Source organism: Typopeltis vanoorti, chromosome 14 (genome assembly GCF_054136105.1).
Source record: "Typopeltis vanoorti isolate ZY-2024b chromosome 14, IOZ_Tvanoo_1.0, whole genome shotgun sequence".
Lineage (NCBI taxonomy): Eukaryota > Metazoa > Arthropoda > Arachnida > Uropygi > Thelyphonidae > Typopeltis > Typopeltis vanoorti.
The window spans coordinates 20,316,288-20,333,668 of record NC_143562.1 but is presented as its reverse complement, the minus strand read 5'-3'; the positions used below and the strand labels follow the sequence as shown (position 1 = coordinate 20,333,668).

Genomic DNA, 17,381 nt, shown 5'->3' with positions numbered 1-17,381 from the left:
TGTGTCAGGTGTTGTGGTTAAGTTGTTGGAGAAGCTGGTGAGAACTAAGATCCAGAACTGGGTTGACAACAACGGTATTATCTTTGATGGACAGCATGGATTTGCTAATGTTCATGTTTTAAAGGCCATGTTTTAGTAATCTACTTACTAAAGATTAGAGGGATACACAGTAATATACTTGGATTTTTGTAAAGCTTTTTGATAGGATGATAGGACTGCATGATAAGTTGATAGTCGGGATTGGATATTAGATTAGTGCATTGGATCGGAGACTGACTATCTGATAGGTATCAGCAAGTTGTGCATGTAGGAGCAATATCCTGGAAGAGGAAAGTCACTAGTGGTGTGCCTCAGGGGTCTGTTTTAGGACCATTGCTGTTTAACCTGTATGTTAATGATATTGGAGATTTGGATGTGGATATTCAATTGTTTGCATATGATGCAAAGTTGGGACAAACTATAAAGAGTAGAAGATGTTGTGGCCTTAAAGAAAACTTGAATAAATTGAGTGAATGGGAATGGGGATGCAAGTTCAATGTTGCAAAATGTAAGATTTTAAAATTTGGGAAACAATGATAGGATGTAGAATTTATGGTTAGTTGGGATATATTGTTGGAGGTGGAGGAAATAAGAGATCTTGGAGTGTTAGTGGATTAGGATCTGAAATTTAGGGGACACATTGCCAAAACTGTGAGGACAACACAAAGAATTCTGAGAATGATGCAGAGGACACTGACTTATAGAAGTAACAAGTTTCTTGTTCCATTGTATAAGGCTTTGATTATGAGCCTCTGCAGCTCAATCGGTATAGATAAAGCCCTTTGGTCAGAAAGACCTGGGTTCAATTCCCATCGATGATGTGAGGAACCTTTTTCTGGTCTTTTTCAAATAAAGGTGAGTTAGCCAGTCTCATACAGGTAGAGGGTTTTTCCTCCCAGAAATTTTGGTTTTTTATCCCTCAGAACAAGCAAACCAGTCTCATGAACACACACATGGATCTACAATCAAAACTGCATACTTAGAAGTCTCTCATTGGAGGGCACAACCTCAACTGGTGCAAAGGGACAGATGAGGGGAAAACTGGGGGAATCCCATACAACAACAAGGCCTAGATTAAGCCACACGTGGACTACTGTGAAGAGATGTTGGAAAGGATCCAGAGGCAACCAACTAAGGTAGTTTCTGACCTCTGAAATGTCAAACATGAGGAAAGGTTGAGAAGATGCAATTTACAGAGTCTAGTGGATAGGAAGAAGAGGGTAGATATGATAGTGACCTACAAGTTAGTAAGGGGTTGTTACAGGATTAATGTTGGAGAGGTTCTGCAGAAAACAGTGGGAGATTAGGGAGAACCAGAGGTCATTCCTGGAAGCTGTATGAGGGTGTGAGCAGGGGACTGAGAAGCAGGTTTATTGCATGCAGAGTTGTGAATGATTGGAATGCCTTGCCTGAGAGTGTGGTGTCTGCAGAGAATTGAGTGTGTTTAAGGCATGGTATGATGAGCTGTGTGTATGACAAAGGGACCTCCTAGATGAGTCTTTGACTCTATGGGGGGGGGGGGGGCTTGAGGAATAATAATAATAATAATAATAATAATTATGAAGTCATATCGTTCAGTAAAATGGAGACAAACAAGAAGATGCAGAAAGTGCTACATTTTATAAATGAGAATATAATAGGACATCTGTAATCTCAGAAAATCAGGAAAATCTGAGCTTATCCAGAAAGATTAGAAGAATGGATCACTAACTCAGAACATTGGCAAGGGTGATTATTATAATTATTTGAACAGAACTTTTTTTTAATTTAATTATCCTGGTGTTCTCATAATAGATTAAAAGATAACAATTACCTTGAAATACCTCCATTTTTTAATAATGATTCTATCAGGATTAGGAAGATCTGGAAGAATAGTTTTCACCTTGTCAAGTAAATTTATTTTTATTTTCTCTTCATCTTCTTCAATGTTTTCCCAGCTGTAAGTATTGGCAGTCTGAATTACTACACCGGGCAGGTCTTTGGGACATCCTAATATAATAATAACAACAACAGAATAAAAAGACTGCTCTTATTGCATTGTAATCTAACTTTTCTGAAATAATCTGCATAAAATTGATGAAAGAATGTGTATCTTAAAATTAATGTAAGATAATCTGCATAAGACTGGTAAAAGGACTGATTTGTCTTAAAGAGATGTATCTAAAAGAGATTTTAGAGAGGTTGGTAACTTGCATACAAAAATTGATCGATAAACAAGCTATATTTTTCAAGGAACATAATGGGTTATTTTTTTTTAATTATTTTATATTTTATAATATTACAAGCTTATTTTTAAGCTTTAAAAGAGGTAAACCGTGAGTAGACATATCGGTACACAATAAATAATGGAAAAAACTCACGTAGAAAGATTATTTATTAGTATAATTTTCGTCTGTGTGTCACAGGCATCCTCAGTACATTAAGCTCAAAATTAAACACTAACTGACAATTCCAAAAAGCGCCACCTAAGTAGCTGGTGTAAGATAACTAAAAAGGTCAATAACTTTCCTAAAAAAAAAAAAAAAAAAAAAAAATTAATATAATAAAAAGTTAGGAAAGATTAGCTGATTTGTAAAGTACTATCTCCCATAAAATTATACTAATAAATAATTTTTCTACGTGAGTTTTTTACGTTATTTATTATGTACCGATAAGCTTATTTTTATAATAATGTTGCAGGCTGTTGCATGAACTGGAGAATATTTGATTGGCTTACAATAACCTATTGGCTTGAATAAGCCAAATATCAGAAAGTAGTATGTGTGTTCATGGGGGATATGATTCTGATTGATTTAAGATGACTAGTGCCTCAGAAATCAGTCCTTGGAACCATTGTTTATTCTATATATTAATGATATTGGGAAGGGTCCTGACAGGAGATCTTCAAATGTTTGTTGATGATGCAAATATAAACAAGGTAGTCAGTAATAATACTATTGATATACCAATTACAGAATGGTTTGGATTGAAAATGCTGTCAATTCAATGTCAGTAAGTGTGAAGTCATAGTTTAATGTGCTATATGTATTATAGTGGGGCCTCCTATGATGAGTCTGACTCCATGAAGATTGTGATGATGATAATGATAATATGTGAATTTGCTTTGGATATAACACATTTTATGCTTGTATGTACTAACTTTCATGCTTACTTAAACATCTACACTAAAAGATAATCCATTAAAGTACTCACAGCTACCATCTGAAACAGAATACAAATCAGCATTTTCATAGTTATACAATAACCTTAGCAAACTGAATTTTACAGCTTCCTATGACCCTGACAGTAGATGGCAAAGTCATGAAGTTCAAATATATTTGTACTTCACAGCATATTAAGTGGAATGTTGATATCTTTTTATGTGTATACGTTAATTTCTGCTAAAGGTAAAATAAATAAATAAATAAATGCATAAATAAATAAAATTCATGACAATAATACAATGCTGCACTTTACTAAACTGAGAAGAAAAAAATTCAAACTAGTTTCTTACAACTAAGCTTCAGAATGGCATCAGCCAGAAGGGTGAACAAAAGAATATGAATGCTGCAAATATGATTGTGGGGGTAGAAGAGGCAGAAGAAGCAAAAACAAGTACAACTGATGGAAGAAATAAGAATGAGTGTGGGAATGAAAGCAAGCATGAATAACAAAACAAAATCAAGTGGAATTGCCAATATGAAAAGAGAGCACAAGACTTCAAGAAGACATGAGGCATATGCAAAATGAGATTAAGCATTTGGTTAATACAAACGGAAGAGTGAAAAAATAATAAAATAAGACAAAGGAGAAAAAGAGATGGCAAATAACTTAAGAGTAGCTGGAAAACAGTCTCCCTCCTAGAAAAAAGGTATTATTAAAGGTGTGGTGGATGAGAGGGTTCACAATACCTGTTTTCCAGGAGGGAAAATAAATATATTAGCAAATATATTAGTAAACAAATCAAATACAATAAATACACTGAAAACTACAATAATATACTAAAAATACACTAATTATTATTATTATTACATGATACCTCCAGAGAGTCCAAAGACTCATCAAGGGAGGGCACCTACTCTACAATTCTCTGTCTCCACCACTCAAATCCACCAATTACAACTAACTACAACTACACCAATGCCATCTAATGCCCACCACCACTACTAGTATTTCCACAGACAATCACAAATATCCATGCCCACGGCAGGATTGAACCTGCAGCCTTTTGGCTGGAGAGCAGATATGCTAACCACTCAGCCAACCAGGCCAGCAATCAATCTAAGAAAAACATTCAAAAAAAAAAAAATCAATATGTCAACCAGATTTATCAGATTCCAAGTATTTGGTGTAACCATGATGCTCCTGGGTTCTAATCTTAGCAGACTGACCCATCTGTCTAAAATAACATAGCTAACAAGAGCAAGGCACCTGACACACACTAGGCAAGAATAGGGAGAGGTAATTTACCATCAACTGAATTGTTTAAAGATATACTGTAGACTGAGCGTGTGAAGAACTCATGCGTCTGATTGCAATGGCATAGACAGTTTCCTCAGCCACCTAAACAAACAACCGCATACAATTCACAATTAAGATTGAAAAGCAGAACATACTTCCGTTTCTAGATACACTTATCACAGTCTTTCCTTCACTGTTTACCAGAAACCGACCCATACTGGCCAATATCAAGAGATCAGGGGTTGATGATTAATAGAAACCTAAAATTTAGGGGACATATTGCAAAGGTGGTGAAGGTAACACTGAGGATTGGTGCAATAATGAGAAGGACACTGACCTGCAGAGATAAAAGGGTTATCATTCCATTAGATAAGACTCTGATCAGACCACACTTAGATTATTGTTCTCAGATCTGGTCCCCAGGATTTGAAGGGGATAAATTAACTGTGGAAAGGATATACAAATGCAGATAACAAAGATGGTGTCAGGACTGTACAATGATAGTTATGAGGATCAGCTGAGGGAATGTGGACAGTTTGGTGGATAGAAGGAGAGGTGATATGATTGAAACTTTTAAACTGTTGAGAGGTGGGTTACAGGGTTGACACCACCAAACTGTCCACATTCCCTCATGGACAACCTTCCCACTGTTCAACCAAGCAAAAGAACTCCCTGAGTTCTTTCGCTTGGTTGAACAGTGGGAAGGAGTGATGACAAGAGACCATTCCTGGAAGTTACAAAAGGAAACTGTTTGCAAGAGGGTGAGGAGTGGTTTCTTTGCATGGAGGGTGGTTCAACCATGGAATGCAATGCCTGATGGAGTGGTGAGAGTGAGAACAGTCAATGAGTTTGATATGAATGGTATGATAGAGTTTGTGTTTCAATATATGATAGAGTATATATTTTTGTATGATAGAGTCAGTGAGTGGTATGATAGAGTTTATGTTTCTCAGGAGGGACCTCCCCTCGATGAGTCTTGATAGACTTTGTGTTTCTTAGGAAGGACCTCCCAAAATGAGTCTTTTGACTCCATGAAGGCCTGAATAATAATAATCCATACATTAAAGGTATATCAGACAAAATAAACAGAATACTACAAAAATACAACCTTAAAGCCACCTTTAAACCTCCTGCAAAATGAAAGAACTTACTCAACTCATCCAAGGATCCACTCCCTCTGCTGGCCCACCCTGGAGTATACTGTATTCATTGTACCTGTAATTTGCTCTATATAAGGGAAATAGAATGTACAATTCCTACCAGAAAAAAGGAACATAAACGACACATGAAATATAATAACTATGGTCAAGCTGGTCTTTCTGATCATGCCCTGAACACTTTACATAGAATTGACTGGAAAAGCATCTGTTGTTTACATCACACCAAAACATGGTATGAACGTAAATTTAAGGAGGCCTGTGAGATTATTATCAATCACCCTAATCTTAACAATAATGATGGTCTAAAAATCCCAAGCATATGGAAGGCACATATTCTACCTACTTAACTTTTCTCCCTAAGAGTTAATTATAAACAGGACCATAGGTAATCCAGAATCCTAAATCTAATATAACAATTGTCATGTTAAATTAGGACAGCATTTTTACTGTAAGAAAACTATCTATGTGAAAGAATGTTTCTCTGATGTTGTTTTAAACAGAATACAGCTTTGATGTAGTTAATTTATTTCATTTATTTATTGTAATTTTATTTTATTTTCACTAGAGGTCAGACCAGCAGAATAACCATTGATCAAATCATGAAGGTTGTTTTCTTGATCATAAATAGTAAATAATAACATTTGGTTAACCGATCAAGCGTTGATCAATATTTTATTAATTAACTGGACCAACTAGTTTCGCCACACTTATCTGTTGGCTTCTTCAGGGCACTAACATATAGGTTTAAACACTCTCACAATTATGCGTAACTGCAAAACTGACAAGAATAAAAACTGACTAGAATAATTACAAATGAAATAGTATCGAACGTGAGTGAAACACGTATCGCGTGTACAAGATCACCTAGCTGTTGCTGAGGAACCTTCTGTAGTTTGTATTAAAGTTAATTTCTTCTGTTTTTAAGCTCTGATTAGGGTTTTCCATATCTCTGGCAATATTAGGCCTTGATTTCTGTTAAGGTTCACAGTAGAACGGGCGACTGTGGCTGCTTCTTTGAACATTCTTGAATGGTAATCTTCCTCTAAGTAGGGGGAACAGCTTTTGTCCCACTCGATGACATGGTTAGTTGTGGAGAAATGAGACGATAGCCCAGAAATGTCCTGTCTGTTGTTTTTGACATAGCCAATGTGCTCCTTTTGCCTGATTTCGAGGCTTCTCGAAGTCTGTCCGATGTAATTAGAGCCACATGAGCATGGAATATTATAGGCTCCAGCATATTTGTAGAAAGGATGGTTGTCTTTTGGAGATCTTAGTAGTTTACGAATAGTATCTATAGGTTGAAATGCTACTCTTATTTTGTGTTGTTTGAGGAGATTGGCAAGCTTGTTGGAGATGCCACTTACATACGGAATTGCTATCGTTTTTATATATTGAATCTCTTCTTAAGTGGCATCTCCAACAAGCTCGCCAATCTCCTCAAACAACACAAAATAAGAGTAGCATTTCAACCTATAGATACTATTCGTAAACTACTAAGATCTCCAAAAGACAACCATCCTTTCTACAAATATGCTGGAGTCTATAATATTCCATGCTCATGTGGCTCTAATTACATCGGACAGACTTCGAGAAGCCTCGAAATCAGGCAAAAGGAGCACATTGGCTATGTCAAAAACAACAGACAGGACATTTCTGGGCTATCGAGAATGTTCAAAGAAGCAGCCACAGTCACCCGTTCTACTGTGAACCTTAACAGAAATCAAGGCCTAATACTGCCAGAGATATGGAAAACCCTAATCAGAGCCTTAAAAACAGAAGAAATTAACTTTAATACAAACTACAGAAGGTTCCTCAGCAACAGCTAGGTGATCTTGTACACGCGATACGTGTTTCACTCACGCTCGATACTATTTCATTTGTAATTATTCTAGTCAGTTTTTATTCTTGTCAGTTTTGCAGTTACGCATAATTGTGAGAGTGTTTAAACCTATATGTTAGTGCCCTGAAGAAGCCAACAGATAAGTGTGGCGAAACTAGTTGGTCCAGTTAATTAATAAAATATTGATCAACACTTGATCGGTTAACCAAATATTATTATTTATCATTGATCAAATCATTGTCTCTTCAGCATACTGTGTGAAATGTAATTTAGCTTGTCTCTGTGTGTGTGTGTATATATATATATATATACATATATATATGTGTGTGTGTGTGTGTGTGTGTGTGTGTGTGTGTGTGTGTGTGTGTGTGTGCGTGCGTGTGTGTCTACTCCTGATGATGACCTTAATATGAAGGCTGAAACCAAGGGCGACTTGTGCATAGGCACTGTGGAACTGCAGCACCCCCAATTTTTCTCAATATACAAATATATTTATTAATTTATTTATATTTGCTTGTAATATTTAATTTTATCATCACCAATCATATACAATTCTCTTATTATAAAAAATAATAAAATTCCATATTATAGCACTTAAGAGGGTGAAGGACACTAGCACTGTGTTCACCACAGTGTCATATTGCTAGTATTTGCTACGTGTGCAAGCACATGCACGTCATAGTGAGATGCGAGCTATTAGCGTAATGCAGGCATTGTCCGTCATGCAGTTCCACTGTTGTTTATATGCAGTTTGCGCCAGTAATAGAGTGTTCATAGTACTTATCATGTTTACTCTGTTTCTTTAAATATTTGGACATTACAATTAAAGATAATAAACCATAACATTTGTTATAGTTTTTATTTTAGAACATTATTGAATATATATTTTTTATTTTTAATAACAGAATATATTTTATTTGTAAGTAATTTTGAATTATACCAAACTGTATAATTTTATTATCGATAATAAACAATACTTTTTTATGTTGAATTTTTTTTTTAATTTTTACCATAATTTTGATATTTTACCCAAATGTATACACTGTACTTACAGGGTATATGTATATATATATATATTTCAAAAGTTGCAGCAACCCCACTGGTTGAAACATCAGGAAATTAAAATAATTATTTATAACAAGATTGTAGAGTCCATAATTTGTGTAAAATGAAAAAATGGAATCCCTCTACATATAGTTCATGGCTTAAAACTAATGGGCTGAGATTAAACCTAATTAAATTGAAATTAAAATATAACAGCTATATTTATTTAATACAATTGAGGATAACAATTTCCCAAACTTTTGGAACAGTGAGACAGTCATTTCGATTAAGATGAGGTCTATGAAGGCAGGCTTCATCACTTTCTTTATATAAATGTTCATGTTTATATATAGATCTATGCAGCAGCTTAACATTATTCCATTGGATCCTGTGGTTAGCATTTTCAATTCCATGTTATGCAGCTAGATTTATGAGGTTTGATGAGACAGATATGGTCTTGATGTTCAGAGATACATTTATTTATAGATTTTCCTGTTTGTCCATAGTAAGGCAATTTACATGAACATGGTACTTCGTATATGCTAGGTAGTATCATTGGTGGGAGCTTGTCTTTTGGAGAAGGTAGCAAGTTGCAAATTTGGTTGATAGGTTTATAGGTAGCAATGAGTTGATATTTTTTCATAATTTTTGCCACACATTCAGAGATGCCTTTAATATATGGTATAGGGTCCTTCGGGGTTCTTCTTGTCTGAGTCGATTTATAGAAGAGTGGTTGATTGAGTTATTATTGGATTATATTCATTTAGTAAGGCTGTTTCTTTGACAATTTCCAATTCCTGTTTCAGAACAAATCTTGTGTGCACTGGATACTAAAGATTTTATGATGCCATATTTTTGAGATGGATGGTGAGCTGATGTTTTGTGGATATAACGACCTGAAAAAATGTTAGCTTTAGTAGACAAACGTGGAAATGTATCCATCTTGCTTACACTGATGTGTACATCAAAAAAGGAAATACCGTTTGGTGATTCTTTTTCACGTGCCAATGAAAATATATTCAGTTGTGAACTTGATGTAGTTTGTTGATTTTTTGTAGAAATGTGTAGAGTTCTGGTTCTGTGTGGCTCCAAACTGCAAAAATGTCATCTATGTACCTATGGAATTTTATTCAATGTATCTATGGAGCCTGTGTAGCTCAGTGGATGTGGCGTTTGCACACCATCGCGCTAGGCCGCACGAAGGAAGTCTTGGTTTCGAGTCTAGTCGGCGACTAGAGGAAATTTTTCTAAGCCTTTTTTCGACCGGTTCCCGAGTTAGTCGATCTCTGGCACGGGCAAGCAGGTTTTTCCTCCCGGAAACTCGGGTTTTTCGTCCTGTAAACTCAAGAAAATCGACCGTAGAACCCACATTATTTCAGACATTAAATATATTGTGTTAGGGTTAGAGACCACGAGATGGCGGCACATTTGAGCAGTCTCTCTTCACTGCGTACCGCTTAATTAGTGATAGCCTTGGGCCATCTGTCTCTGATTGGGTACCAGTGGAGATTGAACTGCCCACTCAGTCGCCAAAAAGTTAGATAGGGCTAAATGGCCTCGCCTACTCCCGTATATACGGGAATAAAAAGGCGTTAGCTGATTTTTTTTTTTTTTGATCTATGGAATTTTTTATTGAAGAAGCTGAGTGGCCAGTGAGGGGAAGGAGAAGGTTAGACAGAAATCTTAATAATTTATAAGTGAGACTGCCTACAGAATCCACAATGGGTCTAAGTGGACAGCTACTTTTATATAATTTTGATGAACCATATATTCTAGGAGGTCTTTCATGGTATGTTTTGAGTCATTTGATGGACGATTTTGCCCAAATGTATTCCCTATCTAGATTTCATACACAACATTGAAAAAAACACCAGTCATCTGTCTAGTATTGAAGCTAATAGACTACATTTTAAAATAACCAAAGTGATCTATGATATCCAACCATCAGAATTAAAAGTCCTGAATTCCTTAAAACGTTAGGTCAGGTCAAGCAGTATGTGTGATTGGGGGAAAGTATCCTTGAACTTGTTATTAATCACTGTTATTAATTTTGATGTGCTTGTCATTGTATCACAAGTCACTTTTACGAGGCATGAAAAGTACAGGGTGTTCGGGATAAATTTGACAGTTTCGTAAGGAAAAAGAAAATCTTCTTTGTATCTATTAAATTTAATGAATTGACAAAAAAACATTACAGGCAGAGTTAATTACAATACTATCAACAAGATTTACTCAAAATAACCACCATTAGCATCGATCACAGCTTCAATTCTGCTTCGGAACCTCGAACAAGCTGATGCTACAGTCTCCCTGGGAAGGGCCGCAAAAACTGTTTTAATTTTATCCATTAACTGGGCTTTTGTATTACTGGAAGTGCGATTGGTGTCTTTTTCAACTGCGCCCCATACAAAATAATCCATGGGGTTAAGGTCTGGGGAGTTTGGAGGCCAAACATTTGGACTGGTGAAGTCATAGAAATTTTCAGACAACCATTTTTGACTTTTCCCAGAGGTGTGGCAAGGGGCCGAATCCTGCTGCCATACATACGGCCTACCATTGGCTACCCTTGTTATCCAGGGCTTGACTACAGTTAGCAACTCCACGAACAAAGCCCGAATTCCAATGATAGGGTTCTTCAACACCTGTTCCTGCAGATTTGCGAGGAATTCTGCTGTGCGAACGCAATCAGATCGTCTGCTAGGGATCTTTCTTCTTGCTACATCCTCGTAGTCACCATTGCAAGTCTCTAGTTCATGCCTGATTGTTTTTACTGTATTCAGGGAGCATTGGGCAGCAGTCGTAATATCCTTATTTTGATGGCGGGCACGAATCATCATGATACAAGTTATTCTCTTCCATGATTCAGGTGGGTTCCAGCTATCCATCCTTTCTGACATCTTGTATGTGAATGAAGAAGGGTCCAAACTTTTAAATGAAGAGAAGTGTGTGTTAATACATGTAACTTACGGAAAAATATAATTAATTATAAATATGTCAAATTTATCCCGAACACCCTGTACATTCAGTCCTTTCTTTTATTTATGGGTCTGAAGCGATGGCATCTGACAATATTTCTAGAATCAAAGTTGCAGTCTTCTGCTAATTTGCTTATGTCTTCTTTTAGGGTTTTACCATCAGAAATTTCAAAATAACGGCATTGAATTTTTTTTTTTACCCTCAATCGAGTTGTGTGTGTATTGTTGATGTGATTAGGTTGCAAAGCTCATTAGCAGGAAAGAATGTATTTATGTTGCACTGCTGATCATCAATAAATTCAAGCTTAGTTTACAGTGTTCAGATTTTAAGGGAAAAAGTTTCATTCATAGTATTAAGGTGCTGTTCAAGGTTTTTCAACTCGTTTTCCTAAGTTCAGGAGCTTTTTTACAGAAGGGAGACACAGAGAACAGAAAAAGGACTGTTTTAGCCGATAAATAGCTTATGCAGCAGTTCATCTATTTTGGCACATGAAGCATGTAGACAGTGGCAACAGAAATCACACAATATACTCATCTTTTTATTGGTAACATCAATATGGTGGTAACATCAGCTGCAGCACTTTATATTATCATTGGATTTGTCGGCGATCTATGGCACTACGTTGGCAAGACATGAGGTGCTCTTTTGTTGTTGGCCTTTGTTGCTGCCATCTTTGCTTCACATGGTAGGTATAGCAGGCACTTACACATGGTTGCTTTTTAACTGCAGGTTGTGCAGAAGTAATCGGCTCCTTAGTACCTGCTATTAAATTTACATTTATTGATGAATTTGAATGAAAAACACTCACAGTAACGATAAAATGTTGGAGCACAAGTTTAGAGTAGCTTATTCACAAGTGCCACCTGATTGACATGTAAAGTGTTAACATTACAATGATGCAAATAAGAAGTTAATATGGTGATATGCAAATTAATAAAAAAATTAATACTTGCCACAAAATGAAAAGCTCATTAGAATTTCCTTTTGCCTATTCAGCTAATTTCTTCTCAAATCTGATTTTGCCTTTCTTATCATGCTGGTCACCTTTATTGCCTGATTCTTGTACTGGTTGTGAGTTAGCTGGTCATCTTTCTTCCATCCACAACATGGTACTGCTTCAAGCTGCTTCCTTCTTCTTCTTCCTCTGCACGTTTTTCCCACTTCCATTGCAGGGTCCACGTGTTACGTAGATACGACATTTGTTAGTATAACCCCCAGCCAGCCTGTCGCTGAGGGGGAAAATGTATTTTTTTTTACTGTAGCAGCATGTGTTCATGGGGCAAGTTTGCCTGTTTACGGGATGAAAAACCCCAGATAAACTGGGGAAAAACCCTGCTGTCCAGACCCAAGACTGACTAACTTGGCTATGGCTGAGAAAGATCCTTAAGTTCCTCACGTCGTCGACGGGAATTGAACCTAGGACACTCCTTCCCCAGGCATATGGTTGCAAAGCGCATAGCCACTAGATTAACCGCGTGGACTTCAAGCTGCTTTCTATGTGTATCATAATCACCTGCCTTATAGTTTCACATATATCCCTTCTTAACTGGAATTTCCACATTTTGTCACCTTCCATGTCAAGACCACATGATCACTTTTCCTCAACTGGAGGCAATGTAGTTATGGACAGATCTTCTGTACCACACTTGAAGCAGTACCACAACATGGCACTGCTTCAAGCTGCTTTCTAAGTGTATCATAATCACCTGACTTAATAGTTACACATACATCCCCTTCTTAACTGGAATTTCCACATTTTGCCACCTCCCATGTCAAGACCACATGATCACTTTTCCTCAACTGGAGCCAATGTAGTTATGGACAGATTTTCTGTACTAACTACATTGCCTCCAGTAGTAGTAGGCAATATAGTTACGTTATGGACAGATCTTCTGATCCTAAAACAAGATTCGACATGTCACATTCTACTTTAATTATTATTATTCAGGTCTCCATGGAGTCAAAAGCCTCAGCACGGGAGGTCCCTCCTAGGAAACACAGTCTATCATACCAGTCCTTAAACTCATTGACCATTCTTGCTCTCATCACTCTATCAGGCAATGCATTCCACAGTTCAACCACCCCACCATGCAAAGAAACCACTCCTCACCTTCTTGTTCACAGCTTCCTTTCGTAACTTCCAGGGATGGCCCCCTTGTCATCACTCCTTCCTGCTGTTCAACCAAGCGAAAAAACTCCCCGGTGTCCACCCTGTAACCATAACCACCTCTCAACATTTTAAAAGTTTCAATCATATCACTTCTCCTTCTTCTATTTACCAAACTCTGCAGTCCACATTCCCTCAGCCGATCCTCAAAACTAACATTGTACAGTCCTGAAACCATCTTTGTTATCTGCCTTTGTACTCTTTCCACAGTTAATTTATCCCCTTCAAATCCTGGAGACCAAATCTGAGAACAATAGTCTAAGTGTGGTCTGATCAGGGTCTTATACAACGGAATGATAACTCTTTTATCTCTGCAGATCAGCATCCTTCTCATTATTGCAGCAATCCTCTGTGTTACCTTCACCACCTTTGCGATATGTCCCCTGAATTTCAGGTTTCTATCAATCATCAACCCCAGATCTCTTGTCTCCCCTACTCTCTCCATTACAACTCCTCCAATAGAGTATGCAGTGTCCCAAACCTCAAGACCTTACATTTTGCTGCATTAAACCGATACCCCCATTCATATGCCCATCTGTCTAGCTTATTCAAATCCTCTTTCAGGGCTACCACACTAGTACTAATAACCTTTTCCAGCTTCACATCATCTGCAAACAACTGAATATCCCCCTGCAATCCACTGACAATGTCATTGATATAAAAGTTAAACAATATAGGTCCCAGTACTGAGCTGTGGGACCCCACTTGTAACCTTCTGCCTCCTTGAAACTGCCTCACCATACACAACTCTCTGATACCTATTGGACAGCCAATCCTGAATCCGGTTGATCAATCTGACATCCAAACCCATATACTGCAACTTAAATATCATCTTATCATGTGGTACTCTGTCAAATGCCTTCGCTAAGTGTAAGAACATTACAGTATATGAGTTTCCCTCATCTAATGCTCTTGTAAGTTTGTCATAAAAGACTAGCATATTGCTGAAACAAGAGCATCCCTTTCACAAATCCATGTTGACTCTCACAGATAACATTACCCTCATCTGCCCAATGCTGTATACGGTGCTTCACTACTTTCTCCAAGATCTTACCAACAACTGATGACACACAAACTGACCTATAATTAGACACTTCCATTCTGCTACCACCCTTATGCAATGGCACTATCTTACCTTCCTTCCATTCCCTGGGCACCTTTCTCATAGCCAGACTTTCATCGAAAAGCCAGGTCAAAGGAGCTGTCAGTTCTTTAGTACATTCTCTCAAAACTCATTGTGAAATACCATCCAGTTCCACAGGTTTACTGACATCTAGAGTATTCAGTATTTGGAACGCACTCTCTTCCTGCACCTCTAAACCTCAAACCTGTCCTATCCCTCTAGTATTAAAATTTACTCCTCCAGGATGAAATACTATAATAAAGTGTTCATTGAACAATTCCACTATGTCCTCTTCACCAGTCACCCTATTCCCATTTTTATCCCACAATATCATTCTTCCATAGTCATTTCTCCTCCTACTGGCCAATATCTAAAAAATTCCCTACGATTTTCTTCCATAGTCATTTCTCCTCCTACTGCCACATATCTAAAAAATTCCCTACGATTTTCTTTGGATCCCACAATATCATTCTTCCATAGTCATTTCTCCTCCTACTGCCACATATCTAAAAAATTCCCTACGATTTTCTTTGAATCTTAGGGCCAATTTCTTCTCATATTCCAGTTTCACCTTTCTTACCATACTAGTCACTCTCCTGGCCTGTGTCTTATATTCTTCATGCATCTGCTCTTCACCTGTCTCCTTATAATTATCTCTCAGTAAGTGTATAAATTCCATTTCCTTCCTGCAATGTGATCTTTCAATCTATGTCTCCAAAGTTGAATTCTCTCTCTTTCTCTCTATGTTCACTGGGCATCTACAGATGCTGTATTGTCACTCCAATGCTTGGTGATGTGCCACACCAGGCTTCTCCAGAAAAGCAAACAACAGGACTGCATGGGCAGTCACTCCACATACACTATCCATCCTTCTCATTGATGGTTTACCCCTTCCTCTTTTTCCAGGAACTTTACCTTCTATTACTGTTCTGAGAAGTCTCCCTTCCATCCTTTCTATGTGTCCAAAATATTTTAACTTTCTTCTGTCAATATCCTTAAGGAGCCTTAAAGTTCTACTGATCTTTTCTAACACCCATTCATTTGTACACCTCTCAGTATATGATATCCTCAACAGCCTTCTGTAACACCACATCAGCAGTATCCCACCGCTTGTCCTGTCTACTCTATCCTCTCTGAAAATACTAAATCCATCACATTCTATTCCTGTAACTATGTCATCTGCTGTTATCCAAATCTCACTAATACTATAACTTTTGGCAAGTTGCAGTAATCAATGCCAACAATTCTTCCCTCTTATTTCTGATGCATCTAGCATTAGTATATAGAAACTGTAGCATCCCTTAGACCTCCAACAACCTTTACATTTTGAGTTGACTACCCCATTCAATATTGTTGTTTGAGAGACTAGATACTGCATTTTTTCTTCATTCACTTCATGAGTGCCTTTACACACACTTGTCTGAATCCACTTTAATTGCTTTAGTTTTCCTGACTTTGTGCTCCCACACTCTCAGTGAATAAAGCTCTCTTCAAACACCTAACTCTGAATCCATTTAAGTGCAGTCCATCAGCACTGTACAAATAAATCTCTCCATCCATCCATCAAATTTAGGCTATAAGTCCACAAACTCTTCCATTCATGTGTCATCTCCTATCTAGGAGGTTGACTACCATGATGTGATTCATGGTTAACTACGGGCATAACAACATGTGGTGAGGACCCTATCTCTTCCACATATTGTCGTAAACTCTACAACATTCCTTTTGCAAAACCTGCATATTGATTCATTAGCTATCATCGCTCTCCATCTCAGTTCATCTCTATAATAGTGTGGGAGCAGACTCGCAAACTCCACCCTGTCACTCTTCTTTATCTCTTCTTCCAACAACTCTTTGACATCCTCTCCTCATACAATATTTCTCACATGCTCTTTCAATGGAATCTCAATAGTATTGTAATTTTAATGGTACACTTCGCATTGATGTTTTAGATGACAGAAATATATATTACAGCCAGTTGGTGGTTAATGCAATATAATTTAATTAGCAGTTTTTTTAAAAACATTTAGAATGCAAGAACAACCTTTTCCAAGAAAAAATAATAACAACAAATAAAAAATAGCTGGTTAAAGTAGCCAAATAATAAATTATCTATTGTATTTTATTATCATTATTATTACACCAGACCTCCATGGAGTTAAAAGACTCATTGTGGGAGGTAAACACTGTTACACACAAAGCCCATTAAACCATGCTTTAAACTCATTCAATACACCTACATTCACTACAATGTTAGGAAATGCATTCTGCTCACAATCTCTTTCCATGCAAAGAACCTGCTCTTTATGTGTCTACTCACACCCTCCTTATGGTGGGAGGGGCAAGATGGTTTTGTAAAGGTAGATCATGCCTCAATAACTTGCTCACATTTTATAATACAATGACAACTGAGTTGGATAAAGGTAATGGGTTTACAGTGATACTGCTGGACTCTGCAAAGACCTTTGACAAGATATCACATGAAATTCTAAGTAAACTACAGCACAGGCAACTGAAGACTGCAGAGGTGGTTGATGGAGAGATATCAGAGAGTAGTTTATTTAGGAGTAGAGTCCAAAAGAAGGCCTGTGA

The 17,381-nt window shown here is 37.2% G+C and overlaps 1 protein-coding gene across 3 annotated transcripts in view; it reads right to left on the bottom strand.

Annotated features, from left to right (window-relative positions):
- The window catches only part of LOC150099282 (renalase-like), a 108,450-nt gene that overhangs the window by 8,187 nt on the left and 82,882 nt on the right, over positions 1-17,381 (bottom strand). For all 3 annotated transcript variants that reach the window (XM_090404227.1, XM_090404228.1, XM_090404229.1), the window contains one exon: positions 1,853-2,028. In XM_090404227.1, the coding sequence (XP_090260353.1) occupies positions 1,853-2,028 (176 nt within the window). The remainder of the gene's footprint in view (positions 1-1,852; positions 2,029-17,381) is intronic.